The 16,537-nt window shown below is 37.0% G+C and overlaps 1 protein-coding gene across 1 annotated transcript in view; it reads right to left on the minus strand.

Moving 5' to 3' along the window:
* Positions 1 to 15,826, minus strand: part of LOC139135834 (transcription cofactor vestigial-like protein 4) — a 72,310-nt gene extending 56,484 nt beyond the window's left edge. Inside the window, exons 1-2 of the mRNA XM_070703573.1 lie at positions 15,532 to 15,826; positions 15,304 to 15,379 (exon numbers count right to left, since the gene is read on the minus strand). Coding sequence (XP_070559674.1) covers positions 15,304 to 15,379; positions 15,532 to 15,534 — 79 coding nt within the window. The 5' untranslated portion in view covers positions 15,535 to 15,826. The remainder of the gene's footprint in view (positions 1 to 15,303; positions 15,380 to 15,531) is intronic.
* Between the last annotated feature and the right edge of the window lie 711 nt (positions 15,827 to 16,537).

The following is a 16,537-nucleotide window of genomic DNA, read 5'->3' on the forward strand; positions in this document are numbered from 1 at the left end:
TATTTCCATCACGATTATAGGGGTTGTCGCTTACTCGAAATGAAAACCAAACATTTCATTTGCCAAATGTCTGGCCATAAAAACTTTAAGGATCAGGTAAAAGGGCTCAACGGTCTGACTGCCAGATACTTTTGCATAACGCACAGCATGCCACATGCTATTAGACGCGAGAAGCTGTGTCCAACACAAATGAAATTATGGTGAGGCATGCTAGCTATGTCCGATACACTTGTAAGACAAGGTGAAAACTATTACAGATATGTCAGCGCAAAGCAAAACTGCAAGAGAGTTTCTCTATTCAGAGGACGTCAGATGAGTTTCTGTGGTACAAAAGTTAGTACTGCTCTGCTCGAGATGAAAAAGGTGACTACTGCACTGGACCAGTATAAATTCCTTGGTATCAAACAGCCCCACTCTGAATTGTAAGCTTTCCACAAAGTACTAGGGGATCTGTTACTCGAAAAGAAAGTTGCCCATGGTACAACAACAATGATTACGTCACCTTACACTGTACATGTCTTGACCCTTCACTTTCAAATATTTCTTAGGTAAGTTCAGTCAGAATTGGCAGACTGTGGCCTAGAAGACTGGCAGACTATGATTTGCAAAACCCTTGAACTATTGAACTTTGGTAACTTGTCAGGCTGATAAAAAAGCCGATGGACAATTCAAACATTAATGGACACACACACACACACACACACACACACAGGTGCACACAGATGAAGAAACACTGATCGAGTATAACAGCCACATACACTAATCATAGACAGTGGAGAGGGGAACCTCCACTGTCTATGCCCTAATGCACATACCCAACATAAAGTCCAATAACAAAGACATAAGGGTTATCACTTCAAAGTGCATCATCATACAACAGGACAGCAGTGCAGCTCAATCTGTGAAGTATTTGTGTTTCCATTTTTAGCACACATATACCAAATGTAGTATACATGTACATGTACATGTATTGCTGCAGCATGTGCGTTCCAACTCTTGAAGCAAACTGAAACAGAATTCAAACCCTCAACCTTATAAGAAATACACACTGAATTCCTTGATGGCTGTAAAACATCTCCTAAAATCCAATGCATGCAGTTGAAATAAACAGATAGCATTTTAGTCATTAATCATTCAAGAAGCGTGAGCAACTTACTTTCAGACAACAGTTTTACTTTGTGTAATAATTAAGTTGATGGAAAACTTCATGACTATGTTAACGGCTAATATAGTCCCTAAATAGACGCATGTTAAAGTAACTTCCATCTCACAAACCAGGGCCTATGGAGATGTCATTTATAAGTTCATATCATGAGGTACATGTATACTTAATTAATAGTGGTTGCACACGATGAACTGTTGCACATACTGTATATACACATGTACACAAAATAGTTTCCATGACTATATGTTTACAAGGATTACATTAATGGATGGATATATATATATATATATATATATATATATATATATATATATATGTGTGTGTGTGTGTGTGTGTGTGTGTGTGTGTGTGTGTGTGTATCTATAATATTACATATATCATATATTAATTATAGACAAACACATGTATATACATGTACATCTTTATAAGATAGACAGACAGACAGACAGACAGATAGATAGATGGGTTACAGATTATGAGGACAGAGAGATGGGGAAGAATGGATTGAGTTGAGTGTAATGTGTGAGTGTAGAGGAGGAGCATTGAGTATCTCCTGTTCAAGGGAATTTCATTTGTCCTTCCTAATCTGAATTAATTTAGGATTTGCAGAGCTTGAATGAAATTGGAGACTACAATGTTAGACCCCTGCAATTCTTGATGTTTTCAACTAGATCACTGGGGGCACTTTACACTGGGAGGGGTGGGACAGAGTTAACAAACTAATTAAGGCTTGCACAGAAAGATTTCAAGAACTGTGTGACAAATATTTAGTTTTACAAGCAGCTTAAATTCTCTGCAGTTCAGCAGAGCTTTGACAACTTGCAGTGCACTGTATGCTGCACATGAAATAGTCCTTTTAGTCAACTGGACAGTTTTCTGGGTAAAATGTTACTGAAAGCTGTGATATTTCTGATTTTCTTTGGACCATTCTACATGTACATTATTTTTCCATTCATACATCATGTATATCCATGCATGCATGCATGTATTCATCCATTTCATTCATCATTCATGTTACAGTTCACTCATGTAGTCTGTACACACCATCTGGACTAGACCATATCATGCATACAGATCAGGTGGTTGCACTTTACATGTGTGTTCCCTTAACCATTTGAGCGCCAAAATCAACTTTTGTCGCCAATATAAAATGTACCCCAGTCAAAGTTTTTTTCAGATTTTTGCCAAAATTTTAATAGAAACCTGCAGCCAATTAAATGTGATGTCCGTTTGGTCCAAAATAATAAAAAAAATAAAGAAAAATTCATAAAAATTCTTAAAATGTTGCACTAAAATTTGGGCAGGAAAAAATTACAGCGCTCAAAGGGAGTCTAATCTGCACAAGTACCACCGCAGAAAAATAATTGATCGCCTCTGAAATTATAGTTGTACATTTTTAGAACGATTAGTATGGATACAAACTACCATACTACATGGTTACATGTCTGCAGGGTTTGTTGTATTTTTCTCTGTATATGGCAAATGCAGCTGCTGGTTCATATTGAAATACAAACATCTTACCCAACTGCTGTTGCTATGAATTTATGTCGATTAATACCTCCAAACCAGGTTATATTCAAATTTTTCTGGCTCTCAGTTTTCTTAAATTTAACTTCACAAAGTAGCAAACAGTGATGATACTATTTTAAAAGTACACAAGCATGATTACAATGAAAGTCTATCTCACAGACTCACAAACAATCCATATGAATAAATGTCTGCCATATGGTATAACCCTGTCACTCATTAGGCAAACACAGAACCTTGCCAATAACAATATTTTCAAAATACAAAGCAGCATTGTTCTCTGCTGCCAACCTTTTCCACTCTTATTAATCTTTTTTATGTTCATAACAGAAAAAAATCTGAGATCAATTCTTGGCCATGTAAACCCTTTGACTTCTATAATTTTTCCGACCAAAATTTTAGCGCAACATTTTTACCAATTTTTGTGAAATTTTCTGTAAGTTTTTTTATAACTTTGGACCAAATGGATATCACAATTCATCGGCTACAATTTTTTATCAAAATTTTGGCGAAAATCAGAAAAAACTGACAGAGGTAAATTTTATAAAGGTGACAAAAATAGACTTTGGCGCTCAAAGGGTTAACCAGCAAGCATTGTTTTGTGAAAGTTTATTTTAATCATATCTAAGCAGAAAGCCTGTAAGGTTGATTGAAATACAAACTGCCAAAAATTTGTGCAAAAAAGAGCAACCTGTCTGAAAATGGCAACAAGCTGATTATCCTGTCTATTGCAACATAGCTACAGGTCTATGTACATTATTCAGTGAAGATTAATCTCCCTGCCACATACAGATTACTCACACACAGCAAAACCATTCTGCTTGCTAAATTCCATCATTTTTGACAGAACGCTGTGAACAAAATACTGTCTTTCAAAGATATTTTCACACACCAACTTTCTGTTACTCTTCCTGTTTTTTATTTGTTGTTTTTTTTTGTTAGAGTAAGAAAAAGTGCTGGCAGCCATGTAACTGCATTTTTCCATTGATAAAACAGGCAGACGGATGGACAGACAGAAAGTCGGACAAGCAAACAAAAAAGCTATATAAAAATGCGAGCAATGTACAGCATTGTGGGGCCAAGAGCAATGTTGGCATGGAAACTGAGAAATGATTAATAGGAAGGATTTTTCCACATGGTCATGCAGCAACATGACAGCTTATTGAGATCCCCGGCAGCCACTACTCTACAATACTTTGAGAATCATAAATCTACAAAAATATGCAGAGAGCAATGTGGAGCGCTACAGGTTGGGTGTTAAAGTTAACAAAGGCACGCTTTCAAATTTATGACTATACATGTACAAGGCCAGAACATCGTCCTTCCTTTCCTTTCTAAATACATCCCTTCCTTTAACATCCTGTGACATATATGTGTACCGGCATTGACAGAGAACTACAAACTGGATATTTTCACCTAAAATACAAAATCTGAAATATTCATGGTGAAGGGCCTATAATACTTCAGACCCAATTGGAAATCAAAATATTTGGACATGGCAGTATATCACTGAGCTTTAATGATGGACAACTACTTTGACAAGTCAATGGCTTTTCACAATGACCAGTCTGAGTAGCACTTAACAAAATTAGTATTCAGTCTACATATTACGCTATGAATGCTGGCTTTTAATTGTCACTCTACAGAAATGCGGATGCCCATGAACCATGGTCACTATGTGGCAATCTAGCCTTTTATACTGTGCAAGGGTGACCAGTCCCCTATAAAATTTATTACACTTACAAATTTTCTCAAACATTTTTAAGAATTTTTTAATATTTACTGTACTTGACACTGTCTCACTTCTTGTCAACTGTAGCAATATATATGTAAATAAGGTGTGTAAAAGTGACATTTTCAGAAACTGACATGACCGAGCACCATTGAATATTGCTATTGTTTGCCATACATGTTCATGGGTAAACAGGCAAGTCATGAAATGAGACTTTGATTGGTGTTAGGACAGCCCTGTATTGGACCTTAGTTCTATCAAAGAAGCATTTATTTTTACCCTCTATTTATGATAAATTTTGACAGGTTCACAGAGTTTTGGGCAAAGACTACAGAGACCCATATTTCATTAGAAGCTGGTGTGTGAATTCATATTGCTGTCAAGATCCTGAAGAGCAGGCAACAGATATGAACCTACAAAACACCTACAGGTCTGTTATGTTACGTACACTAATATTGAATAATGATGATGAAATTCTTGCTGTCATGACTACTTGCTACACAAAGTTTTCTCAAAAAAACATCATACATGTAGCTCTGAATTCTTCAGTCAGTTTTTATTTATACATACTCTGGTGTGCGGGTAATATTTTCTTGTAACTGAATCACCTTTAAGTAACTTTTCTCATCAAACATACGTAAGCGAACAGAAATTGTTTATTTGGCTCTCATGTACATGTACACTTTTCCGGGCAACATCCTTTACATGTACCGGTATGTTTGAAGATCAGATCAGCCTGTCAATTGAAAATCATATCTGACGGTTAAGAGCAGATCAGGTTGTCAAGATCAGAGGAGACTTGTCAAGACATTGTCCAAGTATACTGACAAACTTTCAGCCAATGTCACGTCATTATACAGCTTTCATGATACCCCAGCAGAGCTTCAAATGGGAGTAGTTTAACCCCACACTGGGATGGGGTGAAAAATAATAGAATGACAGATATGGTAAGCTTTGCAATAAAAACATACCTTTGTTGATTACTCTTGCCCACTGTATTGCACATCTGACATTCACGAGTATTTTGGTATGAAACCCTTCCTACTTCTCGTTACAATGGGCTTCTATCTGAGAATTTTGCATTTTGGAAATCCAATGCCAGTAATGCTGAAGAATATTCTGACAAATGTTGCAATAAATGGTCTGATTGCACTGTTTACAGGTGTGTTTCGATGACAGGTGGCGTATGTTAATCAATAACAAATCAGAAGCACAATTCACTGGTAATCTAATTATGGTCACATCAGATGTCTTTGGCAATTCCAGTTATCCATTCACAACCATGGGCAATTTACAAAGTCTGATAACAAATCATGGAGAATTAACAATATCTCATCACATATCATGATCAATGTCCATGTAGAAATTTTCAGGAATTCAGCATATCTCAATACAATCCATGTTATAAATTATTCATTACTCAACATAACTTTGGGATATTCCACTTTTAGAACCACCATCAATGCAATGCATCTGCTCAAGAATTATAAGGAATTAAAAAATACAAGTGTAAAAATTTAAATTGAGCTAACCAACTCCAATAACCCGCAGTCATTCTAACAAATAACTGAATTTTTCATATGTCAAATAAAAACAAAAGTAACTTGTCTGGGTCAATGATGTGAACTGAAACATGCTAAATGACTTGTAACGCTTGTCTGACTTGCTACGGTCCAAAAGCCTCATACATGTATGCCACATGTAGCACCTGCATTGTTACATGTATTTCACAAGGAATTTAAATCTTACAACAGAAACCTGACTTATATACACGTGCTGTGCACTGTGTTCATGTGAGCATCAAATGAAATGTTAAACACGTACTGATTTGTCAACAAATAAATAGAACAACATCATTCAAAGTTATCTGGGTGATTTTTTATGAGAAGCGGGGCATTTCAAAATTTTGTCAACTTGATTTGCAAAACTGGGAAATAGACGCACTGTGTAGCAGGTAACTTATTGGCTTTAACATCACTACCCACACTCTTGATGGGATCTGTTATATGTACATGCAATGGCCAATCTCATAAAGCCGGAAAGTCGCCTGCATATGTGTATGTAGAAGTCCGGCAAACACCCAGGATGGGCACACTGAAACAGGTGTTAGTATTGCAGTAATGTTTATGAACTTGTCCAATCCTATGTCATCTATATAGATTAAGCACAACTCAGGCTATCAAATTCAGATTATGTCTGCCCTCTTTGGCCTGACCCCAGAATGTTGGGGTCACTGTGTTGACTGGAGACTGATAATATCAACTTTGAAACCATCTGAAATCCTGGTGCAATGCCTTCAAAGGGTCAGAGGTCACCGATGAATTGCATGATCCACTTTCACTATTCTCAATGGGGCATTTCATGGGGCTGTGAACAGAGTTTTAAGTTTGTACTTCTACTCTCTACGCAAGCTTCTGGTCGGCACCCTTCTTAAAAACATTTCAACATTCCCTGTCAGGTCAGTGACCCTGTGTTTTGCTCTGACAGCCTGACCTTTGACACAGGTAATTTAAATACGCAGCATACCAGGGTTGACGGCGAAAAACACAGATGAAAACAGTCCCCTCTTTGTTCAACTTGTCAAAACATTTAATCATAAATAAATTTCAGGTCAAGAGTTTCTACATTTTTTTGCGCTGTTTTATCAATAGTTACATTGATAACTGTGTATTTTGGTTTTCAGATAGACTAAGAAATTAAATGGACCACTGTAAACAGGTTTGCTGACATCTGACATTTTTACAGTGTCCTGAAAATCTGTTATCATGGGTGTGAGGAAGTAGAAGTGTATCGTTTAGGCTCTTTATCTGGTTCTGTATGGCACTGCTAGATAAAGTGCATGGAAATAGCTAGGAATTGACATCAAGCTACCTTAAAATGAGCTTCAAACAAGCATCAAAACTAATTTCAACTGCAAAATCTCCGGTATATAAAGATTCCAAGAAGATTGTCAAACCAAATGGCTACATTCATGTATTGAATCTCATTATTTTATCAGGCAACAGAATGTTTTTCATTCTTCGGGTGGAGGGTGCCATGTGTAACAGTACGCTTGCAGTATTACCATGAAACACTGTTGAGCAAAAAATTTTATTTGAAAATTTTTTTTTAATCATAGCCATGACGTGACTTTTTAAAATAATGCACAATTTTAGGTCAGTGAATACGTTGATACAGACTCATAAAAGTTGATCTGCATATTCAAACTGCTCATTAATATAATTTGCATAAATGAATACAATTATTTAGGAAATTAGGTATAATAATAATAATAATAATAATATTTTTATTGCTTGCTTGTAAATATAGGATTTACATCACATTTGTGGCAATAAAAGTGTGATACAAAAATAAGTTAAAATTTTCTTGAATAAAGATAAAGTATTACAGTATAATAATAGTAGCTAATAATAAATATAACTAGGTATTTCTTTGTTTATATAAAGTAAAAATATAATCTGCAAGTTGTTCATTAAAAGATAACTCTTGTTTTGTTAGTAGAGAAATAAGCTGATTTTCAGTATCGTCGTTTGGGAAATTGATTTTACTGAAAAAGTACTTTCTTTGGACTTTGTATTTAAGAGGAACAAAATACAAAGTAAACTCGTCATGAGTTGTGATTGAGTTACAAGGTGTATAAACTGTAATTGGTATTATCTTGGTACATGCAGTACACATGGGTGTACATGTATTATTTTTTTGTTTCATGACTAAGTAAGGTTAACTTTAAATGGTATATTGCAAAAGGTGCAATGTAATATTATTGTCAAAAGCCATTTCCAAATGGGCATACAAATACATAACCTGTGACTCTGTCAAAGATTACACATCATAGATCTGTTAGTCGGACAAGGAAAGGCTTGCTGCGGATGTGGATTACACTTGTCTGGATAAGATCGATTGACAACACTACCTCAGACAATGACATCATATTCAATATTGTCTGCTGCTGACAGAATTGAATAGTCACATTTCAAACAGTTGTACCTTGACAAGGCTTGACCAGAAATCCTACGCTTGGTGGTTCAGATGGGTTTTATTAATGGCCTCCTTGAACAGTTTGAATCTGTCACATTGATTCATAGAGCCATGCATGAATGAAGGTTCCGGACAACAGATTGGCCATTCCCAGCATTCAGGAATGGCCTGTACAGAAAATACCAGGATGAAATATGAATTTTGGGCAGACAGAGAAGCAGCAAAAGGCCAAGGACAACCTGGTCAAAAGTCATTTCTTTGACTGACCGTAGGACTTAAACTTTGTCAGTTTGATGCTTAGACGGGTATTGTCTGTGGCTAAATTATGGTCAAGAGATTCATTCAAAGGTATTCAATCTTTGCTTACACATGGAGTCTGTCACAAAATATCCAGAGACAAACTGCACATAGATGAATGATGAACTGATTAGAATTTGAAGATAATGACCAACTGGTGAATGGATGAGCTGCGTGCCCTTTAATTATAGTATTGGTCAGGAACTGTGCTGGGTCAAAGGTCAACAATATAAAAACATATATTTTTATATAACGAATTGAAGACAATATTCTGAAACTGATGCCACTGCTTGTCAAGTATCAGTCATCTGTTAGACAACATCTGGAACAGTGCAAAAGGCTAAGTGAGGAATATAACACACACTGTACTGCATGCAGGGCAGACGCAATCCTCAACACATTCACCTCACAACCCTAAAAATCATCTTCTGGGAGACAGACAATTAACCTATCAGGGCACAGAGAGACATCTGCTTTCTGTGGAGTTACTTTCATTGCTTAAAACTTAAGACGGCTCCAGGGCTATTGGGCCAAACCACAATATTCGCTACTGCTGAAAAAAAGTGCCTGTGATGCACTTTTTGACTCACAGTCTGCTATTGAATTGAATTGAATAACCTCCACACTGTCAAAGGTCAAACTAGTCTTTCTGTACATTTCTGTCTCTTCCAAAAACACACATAGGGTTAAGACCAAGTCATAGCAATTTATTTTAATGGCAACATCAATACAGATAGATTTACTTGTTTCTATAATCAGGCATTAAAGTTGTTTCAAAATAATATCTACAACTCATGAGCACTTGTGATGCAATGAAATGTCTCACATGAGTGTTAATGGCTTGTTTTGGTGTTTTTTTAAATATGGATATTGACTTTTCAAAACTACCAATGGGGCAACACTTGCAGACTCAGTTTCAGAAAAACATCTAAAGTATTATCAATGTGACAATGGATGTAGTTGAAAGTGAGAAAAGATTGAAAGCTGGTATAAGACAGTTGTCATAATTACTAATATTTTTTGACTTCCCACTTATATTCATACCCTTTATAGACCCCTTTATCTGTCCTTTCCAATTGCGGATTACAAACCTCACATGCAATCATAAATAAGTTCACCTACACTGTACACAGGAACAGGCTTTCCTTCATTGTGTATGAAGAAGTAAATCACCTTTAATTACAAACCTACACACAGCTATCCCCTGAGGGGACACTCAGGGTACTCCCAGAGAAAGGTATATGCATTCACAGTTGTGATTTTCATTTCATGGATGGATTGATAGGGCCATAAAACAATCATCTTCAGGGCAGACCAGGCAGGAGGTGATAATATCACAGGTGGCTGCCTGAGAGACACAAGATGATTACAGGGTGGCGCGGCATCTCAGGGTCTGAAAGCCCTGGAGGTCAGACTGAAGAGATATGAAGGTCCCCTTCCAGCTAAAGAAACAATGGATGTGAAATCTCTATTACACATCACCTTCAAGATTTTTAATGAGGCCAACGACACACTGAAATTCTTTCAGCCCATCTTTTATCCCTCTGGCAGAAAGGAATGGTGGTAGCTGTGTTGCCAATACAATGAGTGACTGCAGTCCTGTCAGGTACACGTGAAATGTTTGAAACTGTGGAAAGGCCATTTTGTGACAGATGAGGGGAAACATTTTGCCTTGCTCAGCCTCTGTCAACAAAACAGGTTGTTTACCACTGCTCTGTAGCGGTAGGCTAGTTGAATGAGAGAATGGCAAGTATGCCATTTCAGATTGTGTCCATCCCCCCATGGGAGTCAATTCTGGACGACAACATTGGTATAAACAAGCAAAGCTCTCCAAGAAAGTTTGTATCATCAATGCACAGTAGGAGGCATATCATTCATTTCACTGCTGAACAAATTCTCTTCCAAAACAAGTGACATTTTTCTAATTTGACATCATGGCAAAATTCTTGGCAAGGACAGCTGTGTGACACTTTGGTGAATAGTTGATCGATATTAATGGTGATGAGACTATGATGGACAACACAGAATTTGCTATTTTGTGGTTGGTCCAATAAAGTCTGATCAACCATTTGCAGCAGAGAACTTCAGGATAACTTTTGTCTGAGTGAAGACATATGTATGGAAGAAGCTCTGGATATGCCATCTCAATATTGTATAAAACTTCTTAAAATTTAAAATGGTTCATCAAAATACTGTAACATCAAATCAATGACACAAAAAATCAGCACAGATCTCACATGACATATTAACCATAAACCTTTCCACTATGTATTCTAGTAAATGCAGATATACATTCCTAGACATGTCATTGACGCATACTTTGATAATTTGACAGAAATTCCAAACAAAGATTGTTAGATGATGCAAAAAATGTGATGTCAATGTCAGTGTACACCAGCTTACCTGGATTTCTGTCATTTTAGCATCCAATTTGCCAAAAAGTTATTAGATATTCAAGCGAAAATTTGTATAATCAAAAAGCAAACTTGTTTTATTCTTGGATCGATAGAAAAACTACCGGTATAGACTTTTGTATGAAGCAGATTCCCAACAGAATTAAGACGAGAGACTAACCTTTGTACAGCAAACTAAACTGAATGATGTACATGGCACCAAATAATACCTATTACGCCATAATTCTAAACTGAGGTTTCTCTATCATCCTGATTTCACTGAATACTGCTTTGTCATTTCCCCAATACTCATGCAATGTTTCTTTTCTTGTTATAAAACTATAAGACGGTTGTTCTGTTTCAGAAGCATTCCAATTCTTTTCATATCAGCCAACTTAAACATAACTGAATTCAGCATAAGATAGCTCGATACAAAGTTCGAGGACAGCCAAAGGAAATTAGAACAAATCTCTCAGGGGTAATGTATGATACCCAAGACTTTCCTTTCAGCTGAGAAAGAGGGTGTGTGCGAGAGAGAGAGAGAGAGAGAGAGAGAGAGAGAGAGAGAGAGAGTGAAAGAGGGGAAGAAATGGAAGACATGATATAAAACAGCAAATAAACTCAGAGAAAAACAGACAGACTGCACAAAGACATTTCTTGCTTTAGTTTCTACTCAGTGTCTCATCTAAAATTCTCCAGGGAGAATGAGAAAGCCAAGGGATTTTCTATACAGCTCATATCCTGTTACCACCAAGTTAAGCAGAGCTACTTAAAGGTTAAACACAGTATACATATGTAACTCAACACCAGCAGTCTGTAGACGAGTGTTTCTGAGAGCAAAAACAATCACCACCTGATACAATAGGAAAACGGATAAAATCGGCCAGTTTTATTGTTGTTTTCCGTGACTCTGACTAATCTATATGGTTATGTATATCCAATCCAATGAATATTGCAGACTGTATGAACTGTTTGAAAGGAGAAGACTTCGCCTGTTTCTAAATTCTTTATTAGATCATGTACCTATGTAAAGTAGATAACCTGAAGGCAGTTTTGCATTAGAAATTTCTGCAAGACAGCAGTCATGAAAGAGGAAACTTGAATTATAGATACATTATTCTTTATTTAACCTTTTCTTCACTACAAAAGTAAAATAGCATTTCTTTTAACTTTCATTTTTTAACCATCCTGCGTATGATTTGTGGTAAATTATAGATCAACATGCCGATTTCATATTAGGCTGTAAGCTCAAAAACCATCATTTACATAATAGCTCAAATAAAAATATATTTGAAATTGAAATTTCTGCCAATATTCTGTGTTTAAATAAAGATGAAAATTTAGAATTTTATTGATTTCTCTGACAGTATCAGTGTTTCACCCTTGACTCTAAAATCAACCTACTTGCAGAACGTGCTGATGTTGGAATGAATGTATTTTAAAAACTCATATTTTTTGAGATAAAATCATGAGATAACACAGAAAAAAGTCTATCTTGGTGTTTTTTTTATGGTCAACTTTAACTTTTAAGAGTGCATTGTTATCTTATCTAATTATGACCCTGTAGGCCACTTCAAAAGTGTTAAGAGGGAAGTTGGCAATTGATTTCAGAATAACAGCTTACATCATTTTATAATGAAAGCCGTGCAGGGACAGCTAAACTATAGATTCTCTCCCTTTCCCGTATCTGAAAAAAAAATTTCAGTAGCCTCCTCTTGTCCAGTCAGAAATTCATCATGGATTGAAAAAATTACTTTTGGAAAATAATAGGGAAGAGTTAAAAAACTCAAGATTTTTCTTGAAACAAACATTGCAATATTTCCTGATCAAATGAAAATTAACAAAAGTTTGCCATTTTATTTCCATCAGTGCCCATTTCCATTTCACTGTACAAACTTACAATGGTCAGTTTAAATAATATCATCCAATATTCAACAGAAATTTGCCAATCAGTCAAAAAACATATTCAAAAATGATTTATCTGACTTTGATGAAATTATTTGTCTACAACTGAACTACCTCATCAGTGAAGGAAATTTAAATTATTTTAATGGTTGATGCAAAATTTAAATTTTACACTGAAAACTTAAAGATTCTTTACACCTGAGCAGTTGCACGTTCCCTAATCCAGAGAAACATTCTTGCTTGCTTGTAAAATTGATCAATAGGAATATCTCCAACCCAACCTTGTTCTACAATAGACAGAAAAATTAACATACAGACATATATATAATGCTAATTGAAACACTTGAATACAATATGAAGAAAACGTCAAGTTTTCAAAACAATGTTCATGGTGTTTTTATTTTCCACCATGACAATCACCCAAAGCCTTTTTTTCGTCTCACTGAAACCTTGGACTGTCCCAGCAAATGAATTTTGGTCCAACCCAGATATCCAACTTGAAACCAATTGCAATTGCAAAGATGAGTGTCAATAATACATTACACATTCTTCATGTCAAAAACTTGACCTTCCCTCATTTAGCATTGTAACAGCAAAAATATGCAAAGTGTGGATAAAACAGAGCTGATGTTTATATCTCCAATAATGCCAGCAATGAAATGTGAATTCCGCATGCCTTGCTGATAGAGCGAGCACATTTCTCTGGGCTTACAATATACCTATATTAATAGTATACTGACAAGTTGAATGTCAAACATTAAGACCTAAAGTGTGAAATCTTGACCTTGAACCCTCTTTATAAACTGATAAGGATGATCTCAGTAGTCAGCAAATTTGTATTACTGGCACAGGAAAATTTTTGTTTTACATGTACTGAGAGTGCAACGCCGTTTGACAGGCAGATTTACTGGTTTGGCAGGCAAAGTTTGCCATCAGCACTGAGACAATTTGTTTATACAAGTCCCTGTAACCTGTTGCAACTGACATTTTAGTGCCTTCATAAATTCCCCATCTCTGGGAGCGGGAACACATTATCTTGCTGTGCCAAACGTGGAGGTTCTTCTGGTTTTAATAACATCTGCATTCACCCAGTTTCCCTTTTTTCAGGGGAGTGCAAAGGTCACACGTGTTTTCAGGTCTATTCAGCGCTGAAGTGGCAATTTCACAGTGAAAATGATTTAAAACTTCAGAAACCGTTATCCAAACATGTCAGTACATTTTTCTATCAGCAAAACCAAATCATTGTCTTCACAAATTATTAGAAGTGTATCACAATCATATTAAATTCTGATGACTGGCGTTCACGTTATCTGTGCAATCATGCAGATAATACCATGGCAAGATTCTGTACTGTAATCGCAGTTCATTTTGTCACGAATAGCACTGCATGCGCAGGTTTTCTGACTAGCGGTAGCATTATTCACACGAAACAGTGAGACAAGGCTGCTGCTATGTCTTCACAAGTGTCGCCTTTTTCTCTGATTATTTTCTTCTACGCTGACCTATGGTACTCTTTGTGGAATATAATGAACAACCGTTTACTATGAAATGTATCCCCACCATGCTGAGAATTAAAGAATGCCAAGTAGCAGATACAAACCATTGGGGCTTAAACCCCTAGTCTTGGATTGAGTTACCGTTTCATAGAAATACTAGAGCCCTGCTTGCGTATAGCAATGTTACAAACTGATCGAGCAGTCTCTCTAATATCATTGCTACCCGTGCTGCGTAAACACGGGATTTGTAGGTCTTGCAGCCGATAATATTTGTTCCTAATATTTCCACAACGATCGAGTGTTTTTGGTTTCGCTCTTCGTTTGTTTATGAGAGCGTGTACAACAAACTTTGCCTGATTCGCTGACATAACCTGCAGAAATGTCAAGACCTCCACCCGACAGATTGACTCATCGAGTTTACTATTCTTGGATTGTGAAATGGGGAGCACTTTTAGCGCACAGTTGTTGACTGTACAGTAGCCAATGTGTTGACCAAGTGATCGGGTAGACCAGAAATCCACGCTGATTACCAGTCTATAACCGATGAGGAACGGTGTTTTTCGCGAAGCCAGCGTTTACTGTTTTGACCGTTGTCAGCAGACAACCACTGAAATATGCATGTATGTAAGGTATGTGTGTCAACATCTGAACGGCTCCGTGCGCGCAGACACACAATAATCGACAACAACACACACCGTGTCGTACAGGTAGACACGAAACTCTTCAGTGTTTCGACATAAAATATCTCACGCTCTGTCCTTTGATGTGCAACAGAACGCACATGAAGGAAACAATAATATTTCAACTCACGATTCGCTTCGTCAGTCTGAACGAGTGATGCTGCATGTGATAAAACATCTAACGGAGTCTCCATGCCGCCCGGGTTCTGTGAACGTAAAGGTGAGAGATGTTACACGGCTGACTCATGCAGTAGAAGGTGGTTGCTGTTGGCAAAAACATGACCAACTATCGCTGAAATATGCGGTACAAAGAAAAGCTCGAACGTCGGAATACTGCACACAAACATCATAGCCTTACCATCTCACAGTGTACTGGAGAAAAAATTGGGTCTCACTCGTCGAAGGGGAGTTCTTCCAGCTGAGATGTTCACCTTGATTGCGATTCTGTCTCGGGGAATTCAAAAGCAACTCAGGCAAGAATGTGAAGAATGACGGAATGCACCTTGATTGGGCTCATCTATTTTGAACATGAGGGCGCACGTCCACGTTTCGGAAGAACACAGTTTTAGCCGGCCTTTCCGTCTATCTATATATTTCCAGAAGTGAAAATTGGCCCAGCTATATCCTCATACTGTAGCTTTCAAAGACGGAGAGCCATATACATGCAGGATTCTGCGATGTAAGAAGCAGGTAGTCCGGTGGGCCGTCCTTTCCCTAAAATGGTATCGCCTAGCACACATGGCGATTTTGGGCTTCATGATTGGCTCGCAAGTAATCGACACCCAGCTGTTCGTGCGACAAATACCGTGGCCTTTCAGAAAACAATAGCCATTGTATACAATGTACTTACTTCGCTGGTTTAAATGGGGTGAAAGCGGGATAAGATTGATGGTAACAGCTTTATTGCAGTCAGAATATTTGGGAAGATGCGCTAATTACTAGACACTAAACGACATAAAATTCTTGGGTTATCATGTGGTCGAGGCCAGTGGTGGCTGGCCTTGTTGCAGGTGTTAATGCGCACAATGGGAAAAATTCCTAGGATAAATTATTCATGACTGAATTCTTCACGATCAATAATAGCATAATGAAGATTTGCGGCGACTGTATGAGTCTGTCACTCAGTTTGTCTGACACGACGATTTAGATGATACTATGACGTCTCACTTCTTTGTTGCAAGTGTGGTCCACTTTGTTGGTTGGGCGGGGAGACCACGTGTGTTTGACAAAAATACCGAAATGCTGAACATGACAGCTGAACAGACGGATTGTTAACACCAAGGACGTGCTTTACACTCATTATTAAATGAAACACTTTTTAAAATACACTTTTTTGTCCTCAGGAAATCATAATTATTAAGAAA

This window comes from Ptychodera flava, chromosome 6, assembly GCF_041260155.1.
Source record: "Ptychodera flava strain L36383 chromosome 6, AS_Pfla_20210202, whole genome shotgun sequence".
Classification (NCBI taxonomy): domain Eukaryota; kingdom Metazoa; phylum Hemichordata; class Enteropneusta; family Ptychoderidae; genus Ptychodera; species Ptychodera flava.